The 23,939-nt window shown below is 39.3% G+C and overlaps 1 protein-coding gene across 16 annotated transcripts in view; it reads left to right on the plus strand.

Annotated features, from left to right (window-relative positions):
• Window positions 1-12,431, plus strand: part of LOC309868924 (uncharacterized protein C12orf42) — a 151,683-nt gene extending 139,252 nt beyond the window's left edge. For 15 of the 16 annotated variants that reach the window (XM_082739114.1, XM_082739111.1, XM_082739117.1 and 12 more), the window contains 2 exons: window positions 7,677-8,051; window positions 11,809-12,431. In XM_082739114.1, coding sequence (XP_082595240.1) covers window positions 7,677-8,051; window positions 11,809-12,257 — 824 coding nt within the window. In that variant the 3' untranslated portion in view covers window positions 12,258-12,431. Of the gene's footprint in view, window positions 1-7,676; window positions 8,052-11,808 lie in introns of those variants that run through there. The other variant, XR_014313873.1, reaches the window with a different exon arrangement.
• Window positions 12,432-23,939: the final 11,508 nt, after the last annotated feature.

The following is a 23,939-nucleotide window of genomic DNA, read 5'->3' on the forward strand; positions in this document are numbered from 1 at the left end:
TTTAAAGTAATGATTTGATATACACACACACACATATAGTGAAATGATTACTACTATAAAGCTAATTAAAATGTCATCTCTTCACATAGTTACCATTTTTGTGTGTATGTGATGAAAGCACCAAAAAATCTACTCTTTTAGCAGATTTCCAGGATTTGGTGCAGTATTATTAACTATAGTTACTATGCTGCACATTAGATCTCTAGATTTATTCGTCCTATATAACCACAAGTTTGTGCCCTTTGACTAGCCTCCCATTTCCCCCACCTCCCTGCCCTGCCCCTGGTAACTTGTGTTCTGCTCTCTGCCTCTATGTGTTCAACTTTGTTGGATTCCACAGATAAGTGAAATCAAGTAGCATTTCTTTTTGTTTCTTTTAGTTTCCATCTCTCTGCTTACCTTACTTATGTACTCTTTCTTATGTACCTTCTCTATTAGAGCCCTTAGCATATATTTTTTAAAGATTTTATTTATTTATTTGTCAGAGAGAGAGAGAGAGCAAGAGCGGGCACAGGCAGAGTGGCAGGCAGAATCAGAGGGAGAAGCAGGCTCCCTGCGGAGCAAGGAGCCTGATGTGGGACTCGATCCCAGGACGCTGGGATCATGACCTGAGCTGAAGGCAGCTACTTAACCAACTGAGCCACCCAGGCGTCCCAAAATAATCCCTGTTTATTTATTTTTAAGATTTCATTTATTTATTTTACAGAGATCACAAGTAGTCAGAGAGGCAGGCAGAGAGAGAGAGGGGGAAGCAGGCTCCCTGCTGAGCAGAGAACGGAACCCGAGGTGGGGCTCGATCCCAGGACCCTGAGATCATGACCTGAGCCAAAGGCAGAGGCTTAACCACTGAGCCACCCAGGTGCCCCCGCCCTTAGCATATTAATCATAGTTATTTTAAATTCCCTCTCTGATAATTCCATCAGTGTCAGATCTAAGTCTGGTTCTTAGGCTTTGCTTTGTCTCTTCAACTGTGTTTCTTCTTGCCTTTTGGTATGTCTCATAATGTTTTGTTGAAGGCCAAGCTGGATATATAGGAACTGAGATAAAGAGATCCTTGGTGGTAGGGGGTATTGATATGAATCTGGCTAGGTATTAGGTTGTGTTTAATGTTTGTTGTAGCTGTCAGTGTTTGAAGCTTCATATTTCCTGCATGTTCCCTCTCTATTCTTCCTCAGAGTGAGTCTTTGTCTTCAGCTCTTTCAGCTATAATATACTAGAGACCTGGTTGTATGATGATAAGGTGTGGGTGGGGAGAAACATTTTATGATCTTATTATTAAACCTCAGTATTTTTGGAAGCCTGTCTTTCTGGGCTGTGACATTCACACATATTTCTTGTCTTTTACTTCCCTTATGTGAGACAAGATGGCTAAATGGGGCTGTAGTGGAATAATTGCCCTTCCCTGGGCTGAGATAAGTCTCTGGTATGTCTTTCCTATGGAGAATGCTCTGGGCATATTTTGCAATGACTATTCTTCCCTTTTATGCATCAGAATTGTAAAAGAATCTTTCTCAGGTCCTCAGCTTGAGGTGGTTCTTCTGGGGTGGGGTGCTGTGAGTGGGATTCTTCTAAGGCAAAACCCACTGAACTGTAGAGACCCCCTAAAACTGCACCATCAGGAGGTTCTCACTCTCAAGCTACTCTACACTTAACCTCCAACAATTCATCAAAATTACCATTTAAATGATCCTACTAGTTTATGGCTTCAGAGGTTTCTACTCTAGGTAAACAGACCTTGATCTGAATCTTTGGATTCACCTGTCTCCAGATTGTTGGGTGCCAGTTTGTCCTGTGAACTCAGTTCTCAGAAGGGTCCAAGTAAAGCTGTTGATTTTTAGCTTGTTTAGCTCCATCTTGTTGCAAGGATAGGAATGTCAATATCCAAGCTGTTTCCATGTTGGAGCTGCAACTGGAAGTCCATTTCTTATATTTTCCTCCATTTTTGTTACCATTATCCCCATTTGACAGATGAGACAGATCCAACACAGACTCTCTAGCTCATAACTGCTATATAAAACTACCAGGCACATCCAAGTTACATTACCACTCACTTGTCTGACTGCCAACTGCCTTCTGACTGACTTCCATTCTTGTCCCCTTCTGCCCCCTTTTCCTTAGAGAGTTTTACAAAGGTATGTGCTACTGTCATCACTCATCTATGTGAAACCTTCAGTAGCTTTCCATTGCACCTTGTGCAGTCCTGCCCCTTTGCTTCAGCTCACTTCCATTCAGCCACTGAGGCTCGCACTCTTGGGAACACAACTCAGTATTTGTCATGCTGAAATGCTCTTTTCCCTACTCCTGAACAAAAAAGTCCTTTTCAGTCTTTGGGTCAGTCTCAGAGTCAATGTTACCTTCATGGATCTCTACCTATATTTCTCTGTCTCAGCCCCTTGAATTTTCCTCGATTTCACTCACTACAGTTTGTAACTGCTTAGTTATGACCTGTTTTTGGCATCTTCCCCAGGAGCTTGCAAATTCCATGAAGGCAGGGGTCACATTTGACTTAGTCTATTGGCCCCCAGAGCTAAATGCAGGGCAAAACACATTAGTAGGCATTCGAGAAATATTTTTGAATAAATAAAATGAGGCAAACCCCAGATGGGTGGAAAAGATATTATTTTCCACTTGAGTCCTTATTGCTGAAAGAGGTCATTCAGGAGCTATGGAGGGAGACTGGAAGGAAAATTTTCTTTTCTTTTTTAAAGATTTTTACTTATTTGACAAAGAGAGAAACAACGAGAGAGGGGGCATAAGCAGGGGAACCTGGAGAGGGAGAAGCAGGCTTCCTGCAAAAAGCAGGGAGCCTGATGCGGGCCTGGATCCCAGGACCCTGGGATCACGACCAGAGCTGAAGGCAGATGCTTAACAATTGAGCCCCCCAGGCACCCCAGAAGGAACATTTTCAATAACAACAACAACAATAGTAACAGTGAAGCCTTGCTGAGTACTTCCTGTGTGCCCGGCACTGCTTTGAGCCTTTGTTCATTAACTTACTCTGCATTTGAACCTCATCACATAGGTATTATGATTATTGCTACTTTATGAATGAGAAAACTAAGACAGAGAGCAGTTGAATGACTTGGTCCTAGTAACACAGCCAGGAAGGGGTTAAGAGAAATTTGGTCCAAGGGGTCTGGGTGCAGAACTTGTACACTTGGTCTTAAAGCTCTACCACTGCTCAAGGCTTAATGCATCACAGCCTCCTCTGTAAACTCAACCCCATTTGCTTTCAGATGACTCTCACTCCATAGCTAGGAGAAATGGTGTGAAGGGACAGATTCCATTTAACTCCACGGTGTGGTTTAAGAATCTTTTTAAAGAGCATATTGTTGGAGTTTTCAGCATTAATTAAAGACCTATTTAAGGGTTGTATTTTATTTTCTATGAAGGAGATGACATCAATTAGTTTTAGCTCCTATTTGTACCAACAGTCAAGGACAAAATGAGCTTTGGGAAATTAATCATCTCTGGATTTTATTCCCCTTCTAGGATAGTTGCCTCTGGTCCTCCCATAACATGAACATGCTAACTAGAAGCCCAAGAAAGCAAAGAGAGGATGGGGAGACACACACATAGGAGTTATATATTAAGGAAGTTTGCTGGGCATGGATGCAAAGGCCTGTGGTGCCGTGCCTGCTGATATTATAGAGAGGCTGAAAGTGCAGGAGCTAAATGACTAGAAAATGAATAAAATGAATAAATCAGAATCTGTCATGACTTATCATGAACTATTTTGCTGCTCAAGAGAAAGATAAATTGCTTCTGTAGAAGACAGTCAGCGCTGAGGCTTATTTTATTGTACCTTGAAATCTCCTGTCTGCCACAATATTACTTCCAATGAAATTAGCAGCAGATGGAAGACCTGAGCGGCGAGATGACAGGTGGAGTCGCCTACTCATGAAAAGAACTTGCAAAACTGGGATAATGGGAAGAATTTTTTAGCAAACAACATACCACAAAACAAGGGCCTCAACTAGTGAGAAAAGTTGGAGGGGTGGCTGGGGAAGCCTTGACAATGTAGGCTTTCATGGGAGCGAATTCCAGTTATGGGGCCATAGGCAGGTGCCCTTTCTTCTTTGGCACATCAGAAGCCCAGCTGATAACATTGACTACGGCCCAAAGCATGGACCCTAGGACAATGTCAGATCTGTGATCGGGGCCACTGCTTGTTAATTGTTATTGTGCACACTTCTGTCCCACTCTTCATCAAACCCAGTGCCCATAGTTTGCTCTGGCAATACTGGGATTGGTTGTGCAGTAGAAAAACAAAACCCTCTCAAAATAAGATGTAGGTCCCCACCCCAGCTTCTGTGATGCTTGGTGAGTGGGGTGGAGAAGGTGCTTTCTTGCTGACTTCAGTTTTCTCCTCAGAAAAATGAGGATGCCATAGGACTATTGTCAGTCTCAAGGGAGATTACTGATGGGAAAAGAATAAGATGTAAAGGAGTGTACAAGCTGTAAAGTGATACGTAATGCCATTTTCCGAAATGAAGACTTGTCCACAGAGAGATAGTACTCTGAGGAGAAAGACACCTTTGACTTCATGCTTCAGCATATTCATGATTGCTTGGACTAACTCATAGTTACAACAGTACCTGAAATTTCTAGTGAGTGAATTAGACACATGAAAGTTTCCCTGCTCACTAATTATAATCCCCATAGGGCTTAGAAAGTACAGGTCCTGGGGTCCTGGGACCACATACCTGTATTTTTCAAAGCATGCCAGTTATTGACTAATGCACAGACAGGATTGAAAAATACTGCATTAGATTCAAGGGATGGCTGACCTGACAGAGTATTTGACTTGAAATCATGAGCAGTGGATTTTGGCTCAAGTTCTGTTACTATTTTGGTGGGAAAATTTGAAAACTTAAAAAAAAAAAAAAGACTGGAAACCATTGGAGATTGCAAAATGTCCTTCCATTTGCCACAGTCTTTTGTTTGTTTGTTTGTTTAATGTTAAAACAACTGGTTGTTCTATTCAATTCAGGCAACCTGGAAAGTGTATCAGAGAGGAAACTTGAAATTCACTCTGGTGTCCACGAGGGGCTCCGCATTGCTATGCTGAAGTCCATTTTGCTATAAATCAGCTGGTCAATTTAGTCTCAAAATGATCCATTCTGTTGACCTGAGTACCCTTTTGTCACTAGAGTAGTACCTAGTATCTGATAGGAGCTCAGTAAATATTGGTTGAATAATTAAATAAGTATAGTCACTACCTGTCCCAACACCATACAAGGAGGCTTTAATAATTATTTCCCATATATAGTATTACATATATCCATGTGTATAATATGCTTATTATATTGTAAATACAATGTTACTTATTTGCTCTTCTAATAAGCAAGGAAATCTCTGTTGCAGAGGTAGTGAGATTCAGGTTCCTAGAGGCATTTAAAAAAAAAAGATGTTATTTATTTGAGAGAAAGAGAGAGAATATGAATAGGAAGAGGGACAGTGCAAGAGGGAGAAGCAGACTCCCTGCAGAGCAGGAAGCCAGATGCAGGACTCAGTCCCAGGACCCTGGAATCATGACCTGAGCTGAAAGCAGACATTTAACTGACTGAGCCACCCAAGCACCCCATAGATTCCTAGAGGTATCTAAGCAGAGGTGGATAGTGAGGGTAGTGGGGTACAGCCTCAGGTGATCTATAAGATCTCTTTCAACTCCTAACTTTTAGGATGTGAAGGTGTGTAAAGTGTCTTTGAAACTTCCATCCTGTTCTTGAGGTTTGACAATAAAACAAGGGCAGATCAAATGCCGCTGGTTCTAGTGCTATAAAATTTCCTCTGGGAGTAAGAGTCCCAGAGCTACTGTTTTGAAAGATTCCAGATATTGCTTTGCATTTAGGAAAGCCTGATGTATTTGTGTACCGTTTGAATTCTGGGCTTTAAGATGAAATGAGGCAATCAATTAAATATAAATAAAAGTTCAGTCTTACTAAAGTGTTGACGGTGACGAGACTTCTGGAACTCTAAAATTTGCTTATGCACAAAGCTTGCACATGCATCCCCATGGTGCCCAGCTGAATATTTATAAAATCAGATTCTGAGATGAAGATGGTATGAAGGGAAGCAAATGATACTGTGACTTTTACAGGGCTGGCCATAGGCCAAAGATGCAAATTGATGGCCTGTGGTGATTCAGAGAGCAGATGTGTTTTGTGGAGCCCACACTGTGTTTTTTAAAAAATTGAATGAGTTACCAACATTGAAAAATTATAAGTTTTTACATATATAAAAAATATATTTCTGTTTCTCCTGAAAAGCCAGAAAAATCTGTCTACACTGGGACCACCTGCCCTCAGGCCCTCAGGCATGGTCTGAGAAGTGGCTGGCCCCAGTTAACAAGACCTATACTCCCAGGGTACCCCTCCTTGGCCTTTTCTCTCATTTCTGCTATCTGCAACCTCCCCCTCCCCCGAGGTATTTGGTTTGATTCCTCCTTTTGTAAACAAGGCTGTGGTTTAGGAAAAATGTGTCCTGGCACCCAACATGGCCATGGCCAGCATCCTCTTTGCCCCATGCCCCCAACTTGCTAAGACTTGTTGTGCCCTGGCACCATTTCTGCCACACAGTAGAACTCCTGCAATAGACTCCCTTCCCCTTCCCATTCCACACTTCCCACCTCTTGGTTTTTCCTTTTTTCTACTTTCTACTCCCCAAATCCGAACATCTTTTTTTTTTTTTTTTTTTAATTTTTTTCCCCCAGTATGAAAAGGGCTGCTGTTAATAACTGCTCTGGGACAATTGGAACTATTGTGGATACCTGTTTCCTAGCACTGCTGTAATAAAGAATCACAAATGGGATGGCTTAAAACCAAATTGTTTTCTCCCAGTTCTGGCAGCCAGAAGTCAAAAATCCAGGTGTCAGTAAGATTGGCGCCTTCTGGAGGTTCTGATGGAGAGTTCCTTTCATGCCCTTTTTTGAGCTGCTGGTTATTGCTGTAATCCTTGGCATAGCTTGGCTTGGAAATCCCACACTGCTATCCCTGCTTCCTTCATCGCGTGGTGTTCTTCCTTTCTTCCTGTGCACCCCTGTTTGTTTCTCCTTCTGATAAGGACGCTCATCATATTGGATTACGGCCTCACTCTAACAACCTCAACTTGATTACACCTGCAAAGACCCTATTTCCAAATAAGGTCACATTCCCAGGTGCAGAGGGTTGGGACTTCAACATATCTTCTTGGGGGACACAATTCAACCCATTAGCTTCAAACCAGCTTTCTGACCTATGAAATGGACTTAATGATAGCATCTATTAGTTATAGTTTATGTGAGGACTGATTGACCAACCTGTCTAGCCCTTCATACAGTGCTTCCAACAGAAGCATGTTCAGCCTCTTACCTCACTTACCATGTCTTTTAATGATAGCATCTATTAGTTATAGTTTATGTGAGGACTGATTGACCAACCTGTCTAGCCCTTCATACAGTGCTTCCAACAGAAGCATGTTCAGCCTCTTACCTCACTTACCATGTCTTTTCCCTCTTCACCTTCTCTCACTTTGGCACCCAGGTTCTTGGCTTGTCATTTCTGTTTTCTCAGTGTAGAAATATGAAACAAATAACCCATATATTGCCTGATTTCATTCTTCTACCATTAGTTTCAAAGGTAATATTGAAGTGCATTCTTTTAAACTAATACGTTTGCCTTTTTCTGTGTCTGCAGGAAAGATTCAGACTCCAGGAGCATGTAAAAGCCTGCTTTGTGCCCACCCACACATCATCCCGAGGTCTCCAGTTTTGAGCGCAGCTTCTTTGGAAGAAGAGAGCCATGCAGAAGCCAGTTCCTTCCAGACACCATCTAGTGAATGTGATGAGGCCCTACTGATCTTCACTGTCAGACGAGAAATTAAGAGAGCCAGAGCAGCACCTAAAGAGGCTTGGAAGAGTCCAGTTTTGACAAAGAACATGACAAAAAAGCCTATTAGATCCCACTCAGTCACTCCTTTGGACCTGGAGGCTGCAGGCACGCACATCAATAGGCATGCGAGAGTTCAGAACCGGCCCTCCTACAATTCTAGGGGAGATTCTGCCCCACTGGGTAAGGATTACTTTGTGGTTTTTGCTTTTTTTTTAATTTTTAATTAATTAGCCTATTTCAGAGAGAGACAGAAATAGCACCTGTGGGAGGAGCAGAGAGTGAGAATCTCAAGTAGACTCCACACTGAGCGCAGAGCCTGATGTGACTTTGAGATCATGACCTGAGCTGAAACCAAGAGTCAGATGCTTAACCAACTACCACCCAGGTGCCCTGACTTTGTGGTTCTTAATTCTTTGTTTCTCTCTTCAGTTGGTCACACTTTGTTTTCAGCTTCATGTAAACAGTAAAATTACTGACTCAATGGCAGATCCTGTTCTAGAAAGTTCTATAAGAGCTATATCAGTCTTCTCAAATGGAAGTCTACTTGTTGCCAAGTTACTTTATTGGAGGAGAGAACAAGTGTGATTTGATGACAAGTAACGTGATGATTCAGGTATTGCACCAGAAAATAATGACAATGACAGTTATTGCTCACATATCAATCAGTCCAGCCCTCATTTAATTAGCTCTCACTATGGGCCATACACTGTGCTGAGCATTTCACATTATTTCCTGAAACCCTCCCATAACACCTTTAGGCAGGTCATGTCATGATCTCCATTTTACAGGTAAGAAAATTGTGAATTCATAGCACAGGATAACATATATCATATATCATATATCATATAACATCATATATCATATATGATGACAGTGTCTCAAAATTGCTCAAAGGAGGAATGAGTAAAAATAAAGAAATGTACCAGAAGGAATGAGCTTTGAAACCAAGGACACCTAGGCTCAAATCTATCTTCTCCCGTTTCTGTTCTGTAGCCATGATCAGTCCTATACACTTTCTTTGAGCTCAATACTTTCATCTGCAAACTAACAACAATTACTGTTTTTAAGGGATGTGGTAATTAGAGAATTGATGTAAATGAATTTCATTGAACACAGCAGGGACCAAACAGGAATGGGGTGATGGTGGTGGTGTTTATGGTGCTCTTGTTCAGGCTGGAGGTAAGAAAATGTGAGGGAACAGTTGATATTCCAGATGCTCTAGAACTGTCATGTAGAAGGATGAGATTAATTTTACATAACTTTTTTATTGGAAACATTTTTGGGTAGATTTCACTTCATAGTTTATGAAGTTTGTTGGAATGGATCAACAGAAGAAAGAGACTGGGGGCGCCTGGGTGGCTCAGTGGTTTAGGCCTCTGCCTTCGGCTCAGGTCATGATCTCAGGGTCCTGGGATCGAGCCCCACATCGGGCTCTCTGCTCAGCAGGGAGCCTGCTTCCCCCTCTCTCTCTGTCTGCCTCTCTGCCTACTTGTGATCTCACACTGTCTATCAAATAAATAAATAAATAAATATCCTTAAAAAAAAAAAAAAGAAGAAAGATACCGATTTTTACTCAATACAAAGGAGAATTTTCTTTGAACTAGAGGATAATGTCCTGTTTGGACTAGAAGTGGCAAAGGAGGGTCCGGTAGAGCCTCATTCAGAAACACGCTCATACAGAGATCACTTCATTCTAGGAAGCTGGGCTTGAGGATGGGATGCTGAGGGTGCTGGTTCATCAACTTTTTTTTTTTTTTGGTCTTAGTATGTGTATTGCAATGTGCTAAAATCTGGACATACATCTTCAGTTTTGATCCATATGGCCATCCTCTGAGACAGGAACTGCCTTTTTTTTATGCTTTAGATGCAGAATCTGAAGGTCAGGGAGATTCTGTAACTTTAGGGCTGGAGCCAGGATTCAAGCCCTCTATTTCGACTCCAGGTCAGAGTATACCGATATTGATTTCAAACATGACAATAACAGCTCTTGGGTATGAAGCACTTACCATTTACTAGATGCTCTACTTTTAGCAGTCCTCTCTCAGACACTTAACTAGTTTGCTTTTTCACTTCCTTCAAGTCTTTATTGAAATTGTTTCCTTTGTGTGCATTATTTTTCTACTTTGGATTTATTACCAGCTGACACTCCCTCCGTTCTTCATTTGCTTCTTTAGTCATCCACTTTCCCATCCCCAACCCCTTTCCCCAAAACAAGAATGTAAGCTCTTGTAAGTGCAAAGATATTACCTGTTTTATGCTTCTCTGGATTTCCAGTGTCTAGAACACTGGCAGACATATAACAGACAAATTCTAATGAATGAATAAATGAACGAACAAACTTAATCCTATTAGTGACCTTGTGAAGTAGGTAATACAATCCTCATGGTTCAGGTAAGGACAAAGAGGCTTAGACCAGGTGACGTGCCAGGATTTGAATCTACGATGGTCTGACACCAAAGCCTTGTTGATTCCATTACATCACACTCCCTAAGAGAGTTACAAAATGCATCATTACCGAATTGCATTCAGGGAAGGAATTCCTATTCTTTGTTTATGACGGAAACCTGACCTGTCTTAACCTGTCTAGGTTTTATTCTGTTGCTCCAAATTCCAGAACCACATCCATGTTCTCCTATGGAATTCCCTTGCACTGATTATTGATAGCAATGAACTGGTCATCTGCCATGGCTGCAAATCCAAATCAGCAAATATCTATCAAGACTCTAGTTTTCAGAAAGTAGTGTGTCTGCCATTCTGAAAGCTCTCACTTACATGGAGATATTGAAATGCCATTCCACTTTTATTTCCAGGAAATAATTCTTACACTGAAAAATCAAAGTCACTAAAAGTTTTCCAGTGTTTGATTTGGGTATGATGAGTGTGTAGTGAGAGATGCCTACTACATACCAGGCACAGTATGTAATGAGCTAATTGAATTGCCTAGATATAGAGTGGCTGTTTGACATAGGTACCATGCATTTTTAAGTTCATGCATATATTTTTTAAAGGTGAGTGCTCCTGTAGGTTGCTCCAAATATCCTATATATTTACGTGCTATTCAAAGCCCTTTAAAACCTGTGCAAAGTGATTTAAAGCACATACATTGTCTTAATTTACTACTGAAGAATTAGACTTTATGTATGTCAATGAGTAGAATTTCTTGGGGAAAATCTATGCAAAAGCAAATTATATATATATATATATGTATATATACATATATATATACACACACAGATACTATATATATATATATATATATATATATATATATTTAACAGTATTGACTGTATTGTAAAAATCCTCAGCTTTTACATAAAAATTATTTGGGCAATTAAAGAAAAACATCAAATTGATTATTAGTATTAGTGTGTATGGATGTGTTGTATAGGTCTGGACCATATTAACTCCCTGATTGTTTTCATTTTCAGCTGGTTGAAACTTCTAATAAAACTTATATAATATTGCCTCTTGGGTGTTTAAATTATCAGTTGGAAGTCTACATGGACTGTGGATCTGTTTGCTTTGTCCGCTCTCTAATTCCACTTAATTTTCCACTCAAACTTTTCCCTGATTTAGAATTTGTGGTCCGATTTTCGTCACCAATTCTGTTTCCCTCCTCTCTTGAGCTGTTTTGAACAGCTTTCCTTGAACTAAAAAGTGTTATGAGGAGTTTGTAAAAATGATTTTTTTTTTTTTTTTTGGAGGGGGTGCTTTTAAACAACAGGAAAGGAATAGATATCATTTTATTTGCTTAAGGCAATGCCGGGGAAGCATGCAAAGAGAATGTTCGGGGCCTCTCTCTTTCTCTCAGCACGTTGCAAATGTTGATTTCTCCAACATCAGTTATCAGCCGAGATTTTCTGAAAGTCGCGGCAGGGCGGCAAGGCCAGTGAATTCCGCACACTTCAGGGCCACTCCTCCCTTGTCTGTCTTCCAGGTCCCGCTGCGAGGCCTTCCACTGCCATCGGCCTCTGCAGGAAAAGCCAGACCCCCTCGGCTTCGTCGGGTGTCCGGAGTTCCTCGGAGCTGGAGCTGGAGGACAGGAAGGCAGTCCCAGCAGGAGCTCAGGCGGACCCCCATCGCCAAAGCCGGCCCCGGGGCGCGGCCCTAAGTCCGGCTGGAGGAGGCGCAGTTGCCATGGCACCAGAGATGCTCCCCAAGCATCCTCATCCCCCGGAGAAAAGGGGGCCCAGGGCGGACGCCTCTCTTCACGGCAATCTGGCAGGAGCTCCCCTTCCTCTGCGGGCTGGTGCTCCCACCCATCTCCCCTCAAAGAAGTTAATCAAGGTTCGCTCTTCTCCCTCTGCCCGCCCACCCCAGCGTTTCCATACGGTTTGTTCACAGACCCCTCCTAGGCCGGAGTTGGGGGTGGGGGGGGGGCGGTGAATGCTCACTTACATTGACCGCTGCGAGGGAATTGTCCGCGGGTGCTGCCCATCTTCAAATCAATGCCTGCCCAGAACAACAGAAAAGGCCTCAGATGTACTGGTTTCCACAGAACCATTGTTAGGCTTTTGTGAAGCAGTTTTGAACCTAATAAATAATGTCAAAAGTCTCTATCGCAGCCAAAAATGTTCCTTTAGAAGCATTTCTAATAGTATTTTTGTTCTGCGGTGTCTCCCAGTGTCACAAAGAATTTGTGCCTCACAATGGGGATGGGGTACATCGCGTGCCACTTTGCAATGCGCCCGCAGGGATTGGACCCCTCTTTGTTTTGCTCTCACAGGTAAACGGTTTCATTTGCCAACTTGAGCTTTGGTTTAAGGATGTTTTCTAAGGGCCTTTTGAGTCTCTAAACAGAGGTTTGGAAAACATAATTGAATGTCTGTAATTTAATAGTTAACATGAAATTTGATTACTCCTGATGTGCCTAGGGGAATTCTTCAGACTGTATTAGAGTTTTTATGTCAGAAACCTGAAGCTGGATCCTCCTTTGAGGTCCTAAACACTTGGAACTCAGTATAATGCAAAAAGAGATGCTGAGTTTTCTTATTTTGGAATAAAACAACAACAACAACAACAACAACAACAACAACAAAACACACCACTGGAGAGCCTTAGGCAATATTCTATCAAATTGGTCATTTTGGGCAATATTTTTTACTTCAGTAAACATAGTTTCAATGGCAGCTTTTTCCATGGTTTAATGCAGAGACTAACTTTATCACATGAGTTTATGTTTTTTTAATGTAGTATTCTTTTTTTCATCATTGAAAGAGAAGCACAAATTAATGAGACCAATACATCCATGTGTAGTTTTACATTCAAGTTCCTTGCATTTTTTTCCCCAGGCTTGAATTCAGAGAGTCTCACAAGTGGAGTTTATAATTCCTACTGCATTTTCCTCTGTTCAGTTCAAATTAATGAATACAGTATGCCCATATTCAGGACTTATCAAGTCTACAAGTCCAAATTTAAGTCTCAAAGTTTTAATAGGAATGAAATGTTATAGCTAGTAACTGCTTAATATTTAGAAGTCTGTTTAGTCCTTTGAGGATGATTTGATTTCTTAGCATTCTCTAGGGGGTAATGTATTAAAAAAAAAAAAAAAAAGAAAAAGATACCGAAGCTTTAGAGCATTCCTTCTTCCAGACAATGATTTATAATAATATGTTATTTTTATTAGTTATTTATTAATGTGATTTTATTGTAAGAGAGCAAACAGGTAATCAGTGATAGTTGCTGTAGTTCCTTGAGGGGATAGTGGCATCTGCTCACTGGAATGCAGATGACAATCCTAAATTCAACTTCATGTCATTTGGTTGGAAAGAAATGTGTGGGTTGGGGCACCTGGGTGGCTCAGTGGGTTAAAGTCTCTGCTTTCAGCTCAGGTCATGATCTCAGGGTCCTGGGATGGAGTCCCACATTGGACTCTCTACTCAGAAGGGAGCCTGTTTCCTCCTCTCTCTCTGTCTGCCTCTCTGCCTACTTGTGATCTCTGTCTGTCAAATAAATAAATAAAATCTTAAAAAAATATTAAAAAAAAGAAATGTATGGGTAAACTCATGGCTTTATGTGAAATTTTGATTCTGGGATATTTTAATTTGTTATATAATTATGAGTTTAGGACAACTGCTATTTTTTCAGATAAACGATTGCTTTGCTTGAAGTGATTCTAAAACAACTAACCAGAAATCTGTAATGGTCAATTGTAGCAGTAGGAAGTGTTTTAATACAGTAAATATATTCTTTCATCTGTGGAAGTACAAAATAGTGAATTTACTAAAAATACAATAGAGTAGAAACAATTCTATTCATAATTGAAAAAGGGGATACAAGCAAAAGATGTGAAATATGTGATATACCATATTTTATCATTTTTTTAAAATTTTTTATTTTTTATAAACATATATTTTTATCCCCAGGGGTACAGGTCTGTGAATCACCAGGTTTACACACTTCACAGCACTCACCAAAGCACATACCCTCCCCAATGTCCATAATCCCACCCCCTTCTCCCAAGCCCCTCCCCCCAGCAACCCTCAGTTTGTTTTGTGAGATTAAGAGTCACTTATGGTTTGTCTCCCTCCCAATCCCATCTTGTTTCATTTATTCTTCTCGTACCCACTTAAGCCCCCATGTTGCATCACCACTTCCTCATATCAGGGAGATCATATGATAGTTGTCTTTCTCTGCTTGACTTATTCGCTAAGCATGATACGCTCTAGTTCCATCCATGTTGTCGCAAATGGCAAGATTTCATTTCTTTTAATGGCTGCATAGTATTACATTGTGGATATATACCACATCTTCTTGTGGAGAAAGGGGAACCATATTTTATCATTTTAAAAATTTATCTTTTGGTAAGAGAGAGCAGGGGTGAGGGGTGGGCAGGGACAGAGGGATAGAGAATCTTAAGCAGGCTCCAGCACAGTGTGGAGCCCAACGTGGGTCTTGAGATCATGACCTGAGCTGAAATCAAGAGTCAGATGCTTAACCCACACAGGCACCCTGATATACCGTATTTTAAAGGAGTTTCCCAAAGTGTGTTCCATGTGTATCTATCTATCTATCTATCTATCTATCTATCTATCATCTATCTATATTAAAAAATAGCACCTGTCAATCAATATCTTGCAATACTAGTGTCCTGTGGAACACTTATGAGAAAACTTTGCTTCAACTCTATTTTAAATACACCAGAATTCATATAAACAGGTAGGGTTCAAAGTAAGGATTTCTTTTCAAAGGTAGTGAAGAAAGAATCAGAGCTAAAGAAAGCAACCCTTATTAAATACCTCCAGGGCCCCATTATTCTTTGGAGGAATGTAACTAGCTGTTATGGTTATTTTTTTCTCATTTTGGGAGCACAGGATTGGGAGAAGGTTAGTCAATCCAGCCATGATCATGTTTTGACAGTGATAGATGAGGAACATTTCCACTGTGACTGTTAGAGTCATGGGCTATGAGCATTCAAGTTCTGAATGACAACTACTTTTGTATTAGAATTTATACACAAACACACCAATATAAATGTAGTTAATCTTTTCCAATGCAATTATTTCTGAAAACAATGTTGAATTAAATAGCATAATTGAGGACGAATCAATTTTAGGATACAAATTATATGTATTTACTTATAGTACTGTCACTGAGGAATAGAATAAGGTCCTATGGTATAAAATAATTGTTACTAAGATTCTGATTTATAGCTTGCCTGTATTTCTTCAGGGGTGTCTGATTTGACTTATGGTACATTTATTACACATATTGTCAGTGTCTTCTAAAGAAGATAATATACCAGTTTGCAAAAAAATGTTTTTCTGAAAGTCTCATAGGAAAATAGATATTGATCAATCTTTTTTAAATTGGTGTGTTAAAGAAGCTAAGTGCTTAACACACTCTAGAAAGTGATATTTACAAATGAGGAATCCTTTTATAATATATAAAATAAATAATTATAATGACAGATAACATTTATTGAGTGTATATTATGTATTAGGGACTGTTCTAAGCATTTAGTAAATACGAATTCATTTAGTGACATGGTGGCTTTTTTTTTTTTTTTAGTAATATTACTAATGTCTATTTCACTGATGGAGGAAGCTTTACTTCAGCAGTTATAAGACACATATGTACATGTGTATGTATATAGACACAAATACATAAACCTTTAAAACTTTATTATTATATGTCCTACAATTTTATTTCATATATAAGGCTATCTTATTACATACTGTTTTATTAAAGCTGACATGTGTACATATATCTATGTGTGTGTATTCGACTTATACAGATAGCATCTATACATCTATAATATATAACATGCTATTGGTCACTAAGTGAGGGAGCTATAGAAACTCTATTTATATCCCTTTCCTCCTGACAGCAAGGTGCAGTGTGGGAGTTGCTAACTGTGGGTTGACGTCACTTAATATGTTGAAACTCTTTGAAGAGCTAAGTTGGGTCAGAGACTTACCAAATAGTTTTTTGTCTGACCCATCATCTCTGTGAACGAAGGTTCAGAAAATAAGGGAAGAGTGGAAGGATTTAAGGTCCATTAAAGATGACATCACTTTCTGAAGGCAGCGCTGGAGTTCACTGAAATCAGACTTTGTGGAAGGGATGGGATGTCAGAAAGTGGGGAGCTCAGGAAGGTGTTGGGGTCCATCTAGATACAAAGAACCAAGAATTCATTCTAGTAAGTGTGACCTGAATATAGTGTCCCTCCATCATTTGGCTGGAGTTTCATCACTGTGAAAATGCGATGACATGTTTTGTTCACTGCAAAGGTGAATTTGGGAATTAAAGCATTCTGAAAAGAGAACATGCAAATGCAAGTCATTCTTGTGTGACTAATATCAACAATAACTGCCATAAACATTATCCTTGGTTATGCAGAGCTACTTTAAGGACTTAACAACAGCGGCTCACACTGACATAAGTATTCCTTCTGGTGACCATGCAATCTATCACGTCCCTCTCCGAGAAGATTTTATATGCTAGTTCTTTACCTTCATCACAGCACTGTGGGGTAAGTCGTGGTATCCCATTTACAGATGAGAAAACCAAAACACAGAAACAAAGCAATTTGTTGCAATGATGTTTGGCTCCAGCACAGATGCTTGCAGACATTCCATATTTAAAAAACAATGTATACTGGAGCGCTGGGGTGGCTCAGTGGGTTAAAGGCTCTGCCTTTGGCTCAGAGTCCTGAGATTGAGGCCCTCATCTGGCTCTCTGCTCAGCAGGGAGCCTGCCTCTCATTCATCTCTCTCAGCCTGCCTCTCTGCCTACTTCTGATCTCTGTCTGTCAAATAAATAAATAAAATCTTAAAGAAAAATGTACGTAGCTGAGAAATTAACAAATCATTCCATTTAGAATCTCCAATTTGGAAAAGTTCAGTTGAGAGCACAGAATGCCAGTCAGCATTCTCTATCATCACATGCTATCTTTTGGTCCAACTTTCTATAAAAGTCTCAAACTACCCAGATAAGATGTGGAATAAGGCAAAGTTTTTATGAACTAGAGATGGGATGTTAAGGATTTAAAAGTCAAACAGTCAAACAGGGACCCAGGAAAGAGCTGGTTGTTCGGAAAGACTTGACATTAAGAGAAATTCTCCAGTGTCCAGAAGGTGGGTGGCATCCCTCCCCCACAGGACAAGGTCATTATGAAATGCAAGCCCCTACATCAGGACTTCAGTACAAGCCTGTCCCTATGTCTGGGCTTTTTCTCCTATCACTTCCTCCATACTCATCACCCTGTGTTTTCCTACTTCTACGGGAATCAATCTGATTTTTAAGTCAGTGATATTGGGGTGAGTAATTATAAAGTGTTTATTGGGTGCTTACTGTCCTAGGTAGTCCTATTTGAGAAGTGTGACTTCACTCAGCTGCATTTATTGGGAATTCCCCAGGTGCCAGGCACTGGCCTTGGTGTTGGGGATATTGACTAAAAAGTACAGAATTCTTTTCCTTGACAAGTTCCACCTGGTCTAAGACTCAGTTCTTTCATTCATTCATTCAATCTAATTTATTGAATACTCATGATATTCATTATAACATAGTGGTGAAAGCCATTTTGGTGAAGTAAAACCTAAGGAGTGAGACATGAAATAATGACACGATGATGTTAAGGTCTATAGTCCTTTAATCGTTGTTCAGAAATCCCAAATCTCAGAAGACTGAAAATTCTTTTCTAACTCATTGGACATCGGCTATGACCCAGACTGGAGAAAGGCAATTTATAGCTTTGTCTCACTTAGTGTGAACCGTCATGTATTTTGATAAAGATACATTAATATATTTAATTATGGGATGTTACCTTGGACCCTAATGGATAGTGTTACATGAAACATAATTTGTGCACCATTACATAATACATAATTTATGCACTATCATATACAAAAACATTTAAATTCTCAAACTTAACCTGGGGGGTTTTGGAAAAAGGCTTTTGAAGTTCTCTAACAGATAAATACAGTGGGAGCTTATAGAAGGGAGAAGTCAATCCAAGTTGGTGCTGGCACAAGCTCCCTGTGGCAGGATTTGGACTTGATTTTGAAGGATGGAAGAGTTGAAAGAACAAGGTAGTGAATGTAATGGAAAGTAATGATGGCAATGATTGGAAGTTCCTTGTTGTTAAATAAGGAACATATACACTTTTATGGGGCCTGAAGGTTATACATTTTGAGGGGATCTTTTTAAGGAAAATAATGCAAAATTATGGACATTATTAAATGGGCTGGGAAAGACCTTTGCAGATGAAAAGCTCAGAAGCTTAAGTTTTAGTTATTTTTTTTAGTAAATCCATCTTTGAGCAAGGCTAAAAACGTAGATCCTTTATTTTACAAAGTGAAATATACCTGTAGATTTATGAATAAATACGTATGTTGGTAATTGGAGGAGAAAAATCTTGAGATCTTGCAGGAGAAATGAGTGAATTTGACTGTTCTCATCTTTTTGATTTGTTTGATATTTTGAATATTGATAACCACAACAAACTGTCCTTTTTTTTTTTAAATCTAGGCATAATATGTATGACCTTTGAAAAATGGTTCAAAGAGTTTTTTTTAAAGAATGAATCTAATTATGCTTATATTTCAGAATGGCCTTTCTCAATTTTCTCATGTTCGATTCTGTAGCTAGTCAACTTCTAAAGTGGTAAGACTTGACAATCATAAATAATTTGATATACTTAAGTGGCAAACTCTTTAAAGGAGAGAAGAAGCCATATTCCATTAAAAATTTTCTTTTTAAATAGGCAAGTCATAGACTGCCTTTAGATTTCAGGGGATACACTTGAATTTAAAAAAATCTTTAGAGATGAATAATTCAAGATTAAAATGGAAATTTCAATTAGACTACCTAGCAATAGTCTTTTCCGAAATTATGCACGTTGATTTCTATTTATTCATAAAAATAATACTGATAGTTAAGGTTTTGTGAGTACTTATTATGGGCCAAGGACTGTTCTGATTTCTTTGCCACAGTGTATCCCCACCCTCCTTTCTTTTTTGTATCTTTCATTTTATTTTTGCTTGAAGCTCTGTCATTCTTGCTTGGCTTCTTTTATTTATTTTTAATAGGTTTATTAAGGTATAATTCGCATATCCTACAAGTCCTCTTTACAGTGTACCCTTTGCTGTTTTTTTTTTCTTTTTAGTATTTTCACAGATCTGTGCAACCATCTTTACAAATAGTTTTGCATTTCTATCAGCTCATATAGAAACTTTATACCCTTAACTATTATCTTCTCCCCTCCTGGCTCTAAATGATCACTAATCTCCTTTATTCTCCTACTCAGTTCTCTACTCAGGGAATTCAATATGAATAGGATTATATAATATGTGGCGTTTTGTGGCTGGCTTTTACATTTTACGTAATTTGCCAAGATTCATCCATGTGGTAGCAAGTGTCGCATTCATTCCTGTTCATGACCAAACAATATTTCATCATGTGCCTGGACCATACTTTGTTTCTGCGTTCATCAGTTGATGGACATTGGGGTTATTCCCACTTCTGGGTCATCCTGGATGATGCTGCTATAAACAGTTGTTTGGTAGTTTTGGAGTAGGCATATACTTAATGAAAAATCTTGAGATCTTGCAGGAGAAATGAGTGAATTTGACTGTTTTCATCTTTTTGATTTGTTTGATATTTTGAATATTGATAACCACAACAAACTGTCCTTTTTTTTTTTTAAATCTAGGCATAATATGTATGACCTTTGAAAAATGGTTCAAAGAGTTTTTTTTAAAGAATGAATCTAATTATGCTTATATTTCAGAATGGCCTTTCTCAATTTTCTCATGTTCGATTCTGTAGCTAGTCAACTTTACAGTGTACCCTTTAATAACTGGAGGCAGTCTCTGCATTAGTCCTCCCATACTCCCATGGTTTACTGTGGTTATCCCCTTTCCCACAGGTGGAAACAGAGTTGCGAGGTTAGAGCTCTTGTCCAAAGTCATGTGACTTGCGCAAGGCGGAGCCAGGCCACACATATCATGCTTCTCTCTAGACCAGCTCCTCTCAGAAGGGTTTCTAGGCTGTCCTTTTAAGGACGTCTAAGAAATTGTACAAAAGTAATAACTGCCCTTTAAATACACTCACCCTCTGCCATTTACCTGTCATCTGACTAAATGCTACGCTCGTCTCCTCAAGTGCATCCAGAAAATATCATTTTAACAAATGTTATAGCCTGCAGGGAATTAGCACCCCTTGCACATTTTACATCATTTTAAAAACAAATAATTACGTTTTCCCCACTTTGCCCCAAATGACTTATGTTTCTAACAGACAACATGGCAAGAGGTTCGAAATGGCAAAGACCATCCCAAAACTGTCTATTAACGCATCCCCCCGCCCCCCCGCCAATTTTTCTTTGGGATGAAGTCAGTATTGCGTGTTAGTTCCTTCCTTCCCACACCTCCTCTAGGTTAAAGTTGAATTCTTTGAGATCGCGATTTTTTGTGTGTGTGCGACTTTAACAATATTCCCTTCACATGTCCTTGCATAAGCCCAACAATTGCTTGTTGACCCATTTTAACCTCTTTTGAGCGTCATCTTCAAAGTGTAACTGTCCTTGACAATGAAAGAGACCTTCCTATTGTCTGGTCCTTCCAGGCAATCTTTAGCACTGAGCTAAATGGCTTTCAGATGGAGGAGTTGGCCAGAGGAAGGAGACAAAGTGACTTTGCTTAAGTTTCCCTTTTCTCTCTTAGAATGGTGCCTTTCTATAGAAGATGACAGACGTTTTGACAGGTGCAATATGCTTTGAACTGTTGTGTCCGATAATTCTTTTGTCTTGGTTTTTCCCAGCAGAGTGGTACATCTTAGGATGCTGATATGCATATTGTTTGCTTTTCATTTAGTGTGGTGAAGCCTTCCTTCTCGCTTTCCCTCCTCTTCAGTCTTGAGGCCCTTTGCACGCATGTCACTAACCCAGACGGGAAGGCAGGCACTGGTGCAGGAACATTTCCCCAAACCTCCCCCCACTTTTTTTTTTTTTTTCTTAAAATGGAAATCGCTTCTCACATAGTTTTTGCATTATTGTTTAAAAAAATAAAGAAAAGCAAAAGAAATTACTTAGAAAAGAACAAAACACAGTGACACATCAGACACAAGGGCCAGCAGAGCTAAAAACCCTAATAATGATAATAATACCTAAAACATATTGTGTCAGATCTTATGCTAAGACCTTGACATTACTTGTCTATTGTGGAAAAAGTGGAAATTATCTATGACCTAATAACCCAATGACAACCATTGTTTACATTTTGGAGCATATTCTTTCATACATTTTTCTTTGCATATTATATTTTGCACTTTCTTGGGAAAAATGAACCACACTGAATATGCTGTTCTTTACACTGATTTTTGTCCCTATCACAGTGAATGTGCATATCTTTGCCAAATTAACAAATAGTTTATATCATACCATGTTAAATGTCTACATCGAATTTTTTTGTACCCTCATAATTTAATTAACCAATTCACTGTGTTAGAGCATTTTTGGTACTTCCAAATGTCACTATTGCGGTATCTTTTGTGATTAACATGATGAATATATCTTGTATATTCTTAAATGTACTTTTCTGATTATTTTTATAATGTAAATTCCTGAGAGTGGAATTGCTGGCGAAAATGCATGCAAGCTTTAGCTTTTGATTATCTTTTGCCCCTGTCCAGAAAGATTCCCAAGTATTTCATCTGACATGCTCTCTGACTTCCAGAACTTAAAAAAGAGGTGATGTTACAAAAGAGTTAGCCTAAACAAAAATAGACACCAAGGATCCTGAATTAATCATTATGCCTCTTCACCTTTTATCATGGTGAATTAGAGCTACACAGATTTTTCTGCCTTGGTATAACAGGGGAAAGTTTTTATTTGACAAAATAGGGGACTTCTCTTATTTTAGGAACTAAAACTGAGAGCTTTCATGTATATAATGAAATAACACTAATTGTCCCATATCTAAACTGATATGGAAACAGAAACTCAACATTGTCCTATTTGTTTCTCTGGATGTCCTTTTGTGTATTTTCATTAACTGTGGTCATTGCCTAGTACCTTGTACCAAGTATGACTAAGAAGAACAGGCTGAACCAAGATAGAAGGGAATCATCAATAAATAAAATAAAATAAAATAAAATAAAATAAAATAAAATAAAATAAAATTACCTGGTTCCCTATAATAAGTAATTTTACTTTTTGTTTTAATTCATATTTTTTATTTTTATTTTATTTTTTCATAATTTTGTGTTAAGAAAATTTTAGAATTGGTGAAAGAATGAACCTAACAAGGAATTTGGAATTGGAAGTATTGCTAACATTAGAAATAGAGAGATGTTGGGGTGCCTGCCTTCGGCTCAGGTCATGATCTCAGGGTCCTGGGATGGAGCCCCGCATTGGGCTCTCTGCTCAGCAGGGAGCCTGCTTCCTCCTCCTCTCTCTCTCTCTCTCTCTCTCTGCCTGTCTGAGTACCTGTGATCTCTGTCTGTCAAATAAATAAATAAAATCTTAAAAAAAAGAGAAAGAAATAGATGTTGAGATGTTTATGTATCTACTTTCAAAACCAGTTAAACATACTTAATATAAAGTGCTTCCATACAAGCAGTGTTGAGCAGAAGTCAATGAAGAGCAAGATCTGTCACAAGTCTGACATAATGGCATCTGGTTTAGAAAATGCCTGAAAAATCAAAATACTGAGTTCTGTGGAAAACGATGAATGAAGTATGGCATCTGTGGTTTGGACTGGAAAAAAAAGACAAGATTAAATGTAAATATTTATTGAAAACAATGAGAAAAATTACTTAGAATTTTCAAATAAGGACACATTAAATTGTGTAGAATGCTACATGTAATTTTTATTTCTAATTTGTTTTTCTTGTAAACTGTAAGATCAATTTACTCTTCTTACTTGGTGACTCCTCAGTCTCCACCCATGGGCCCCCACCTCTAGCTTTCTATTTTGTCTTACACTGTGGCTTGCTACAGTCTGAACTTAACGGTGGATATAAAACATCAGCATAGGTTGTGAATTCTGCGGAGTGGGAAGAGTTACAAAGTCACTTCTGCTTTAGTTGAAGCAGCAGGACACTGGCAGTTTGGCAGGCCATGGGTCACGTGATCCGCTGACCTCTATCTGGGCTCCGTGACTCTGCCTAGTAACAATTGATTAATGGCGTATGGTAACTCTGAGAACAGGTCTCATCCGTTCCCCTGAGTTTGAAGACTTCCTCATTATCAGGCCTTTCACTGCTGCCCTTAGGAAATTTTACTCACAAATTAGGTTGAACAAAGTCTTCTCAAAGAAAATTATTTTCGGTGTTTGGTCATCAGGGAGCAGAAGGCCTGATGGTCATTTACTGCACTGACAAAGGGTATGGGAGGCAAGTGGCGATTATAGGGCCCGGACACTGTTTGGGCCTCCTCCCTCTGTGCCCCGGGGCTGGGTTTTCAGAAGAGGCAGTGTAATGAAAACTCTCACTCGAGTGACAAGTTGGCCTCAAACTTTTTTGGAGTGGGGACAGAATATCTGATTTTCGTGCTGGCATAGAGGTTATGTACACATTTGTTTATTAAGCTTTAGTATCCAATAGCCATCTGGATTTGTGACAGGC

This window comes from Mustela nivalis, assembly GCF_964662115.1.
Source record: "Mustela nivalis genome assembly, chromosome: 7".
Classification (NCBI taxonomy): Eukaryota; Metazoa; Chordata; class Mammalia; order Carnivora; family Mustelidae; genus Mustela; species Mustela nivalis.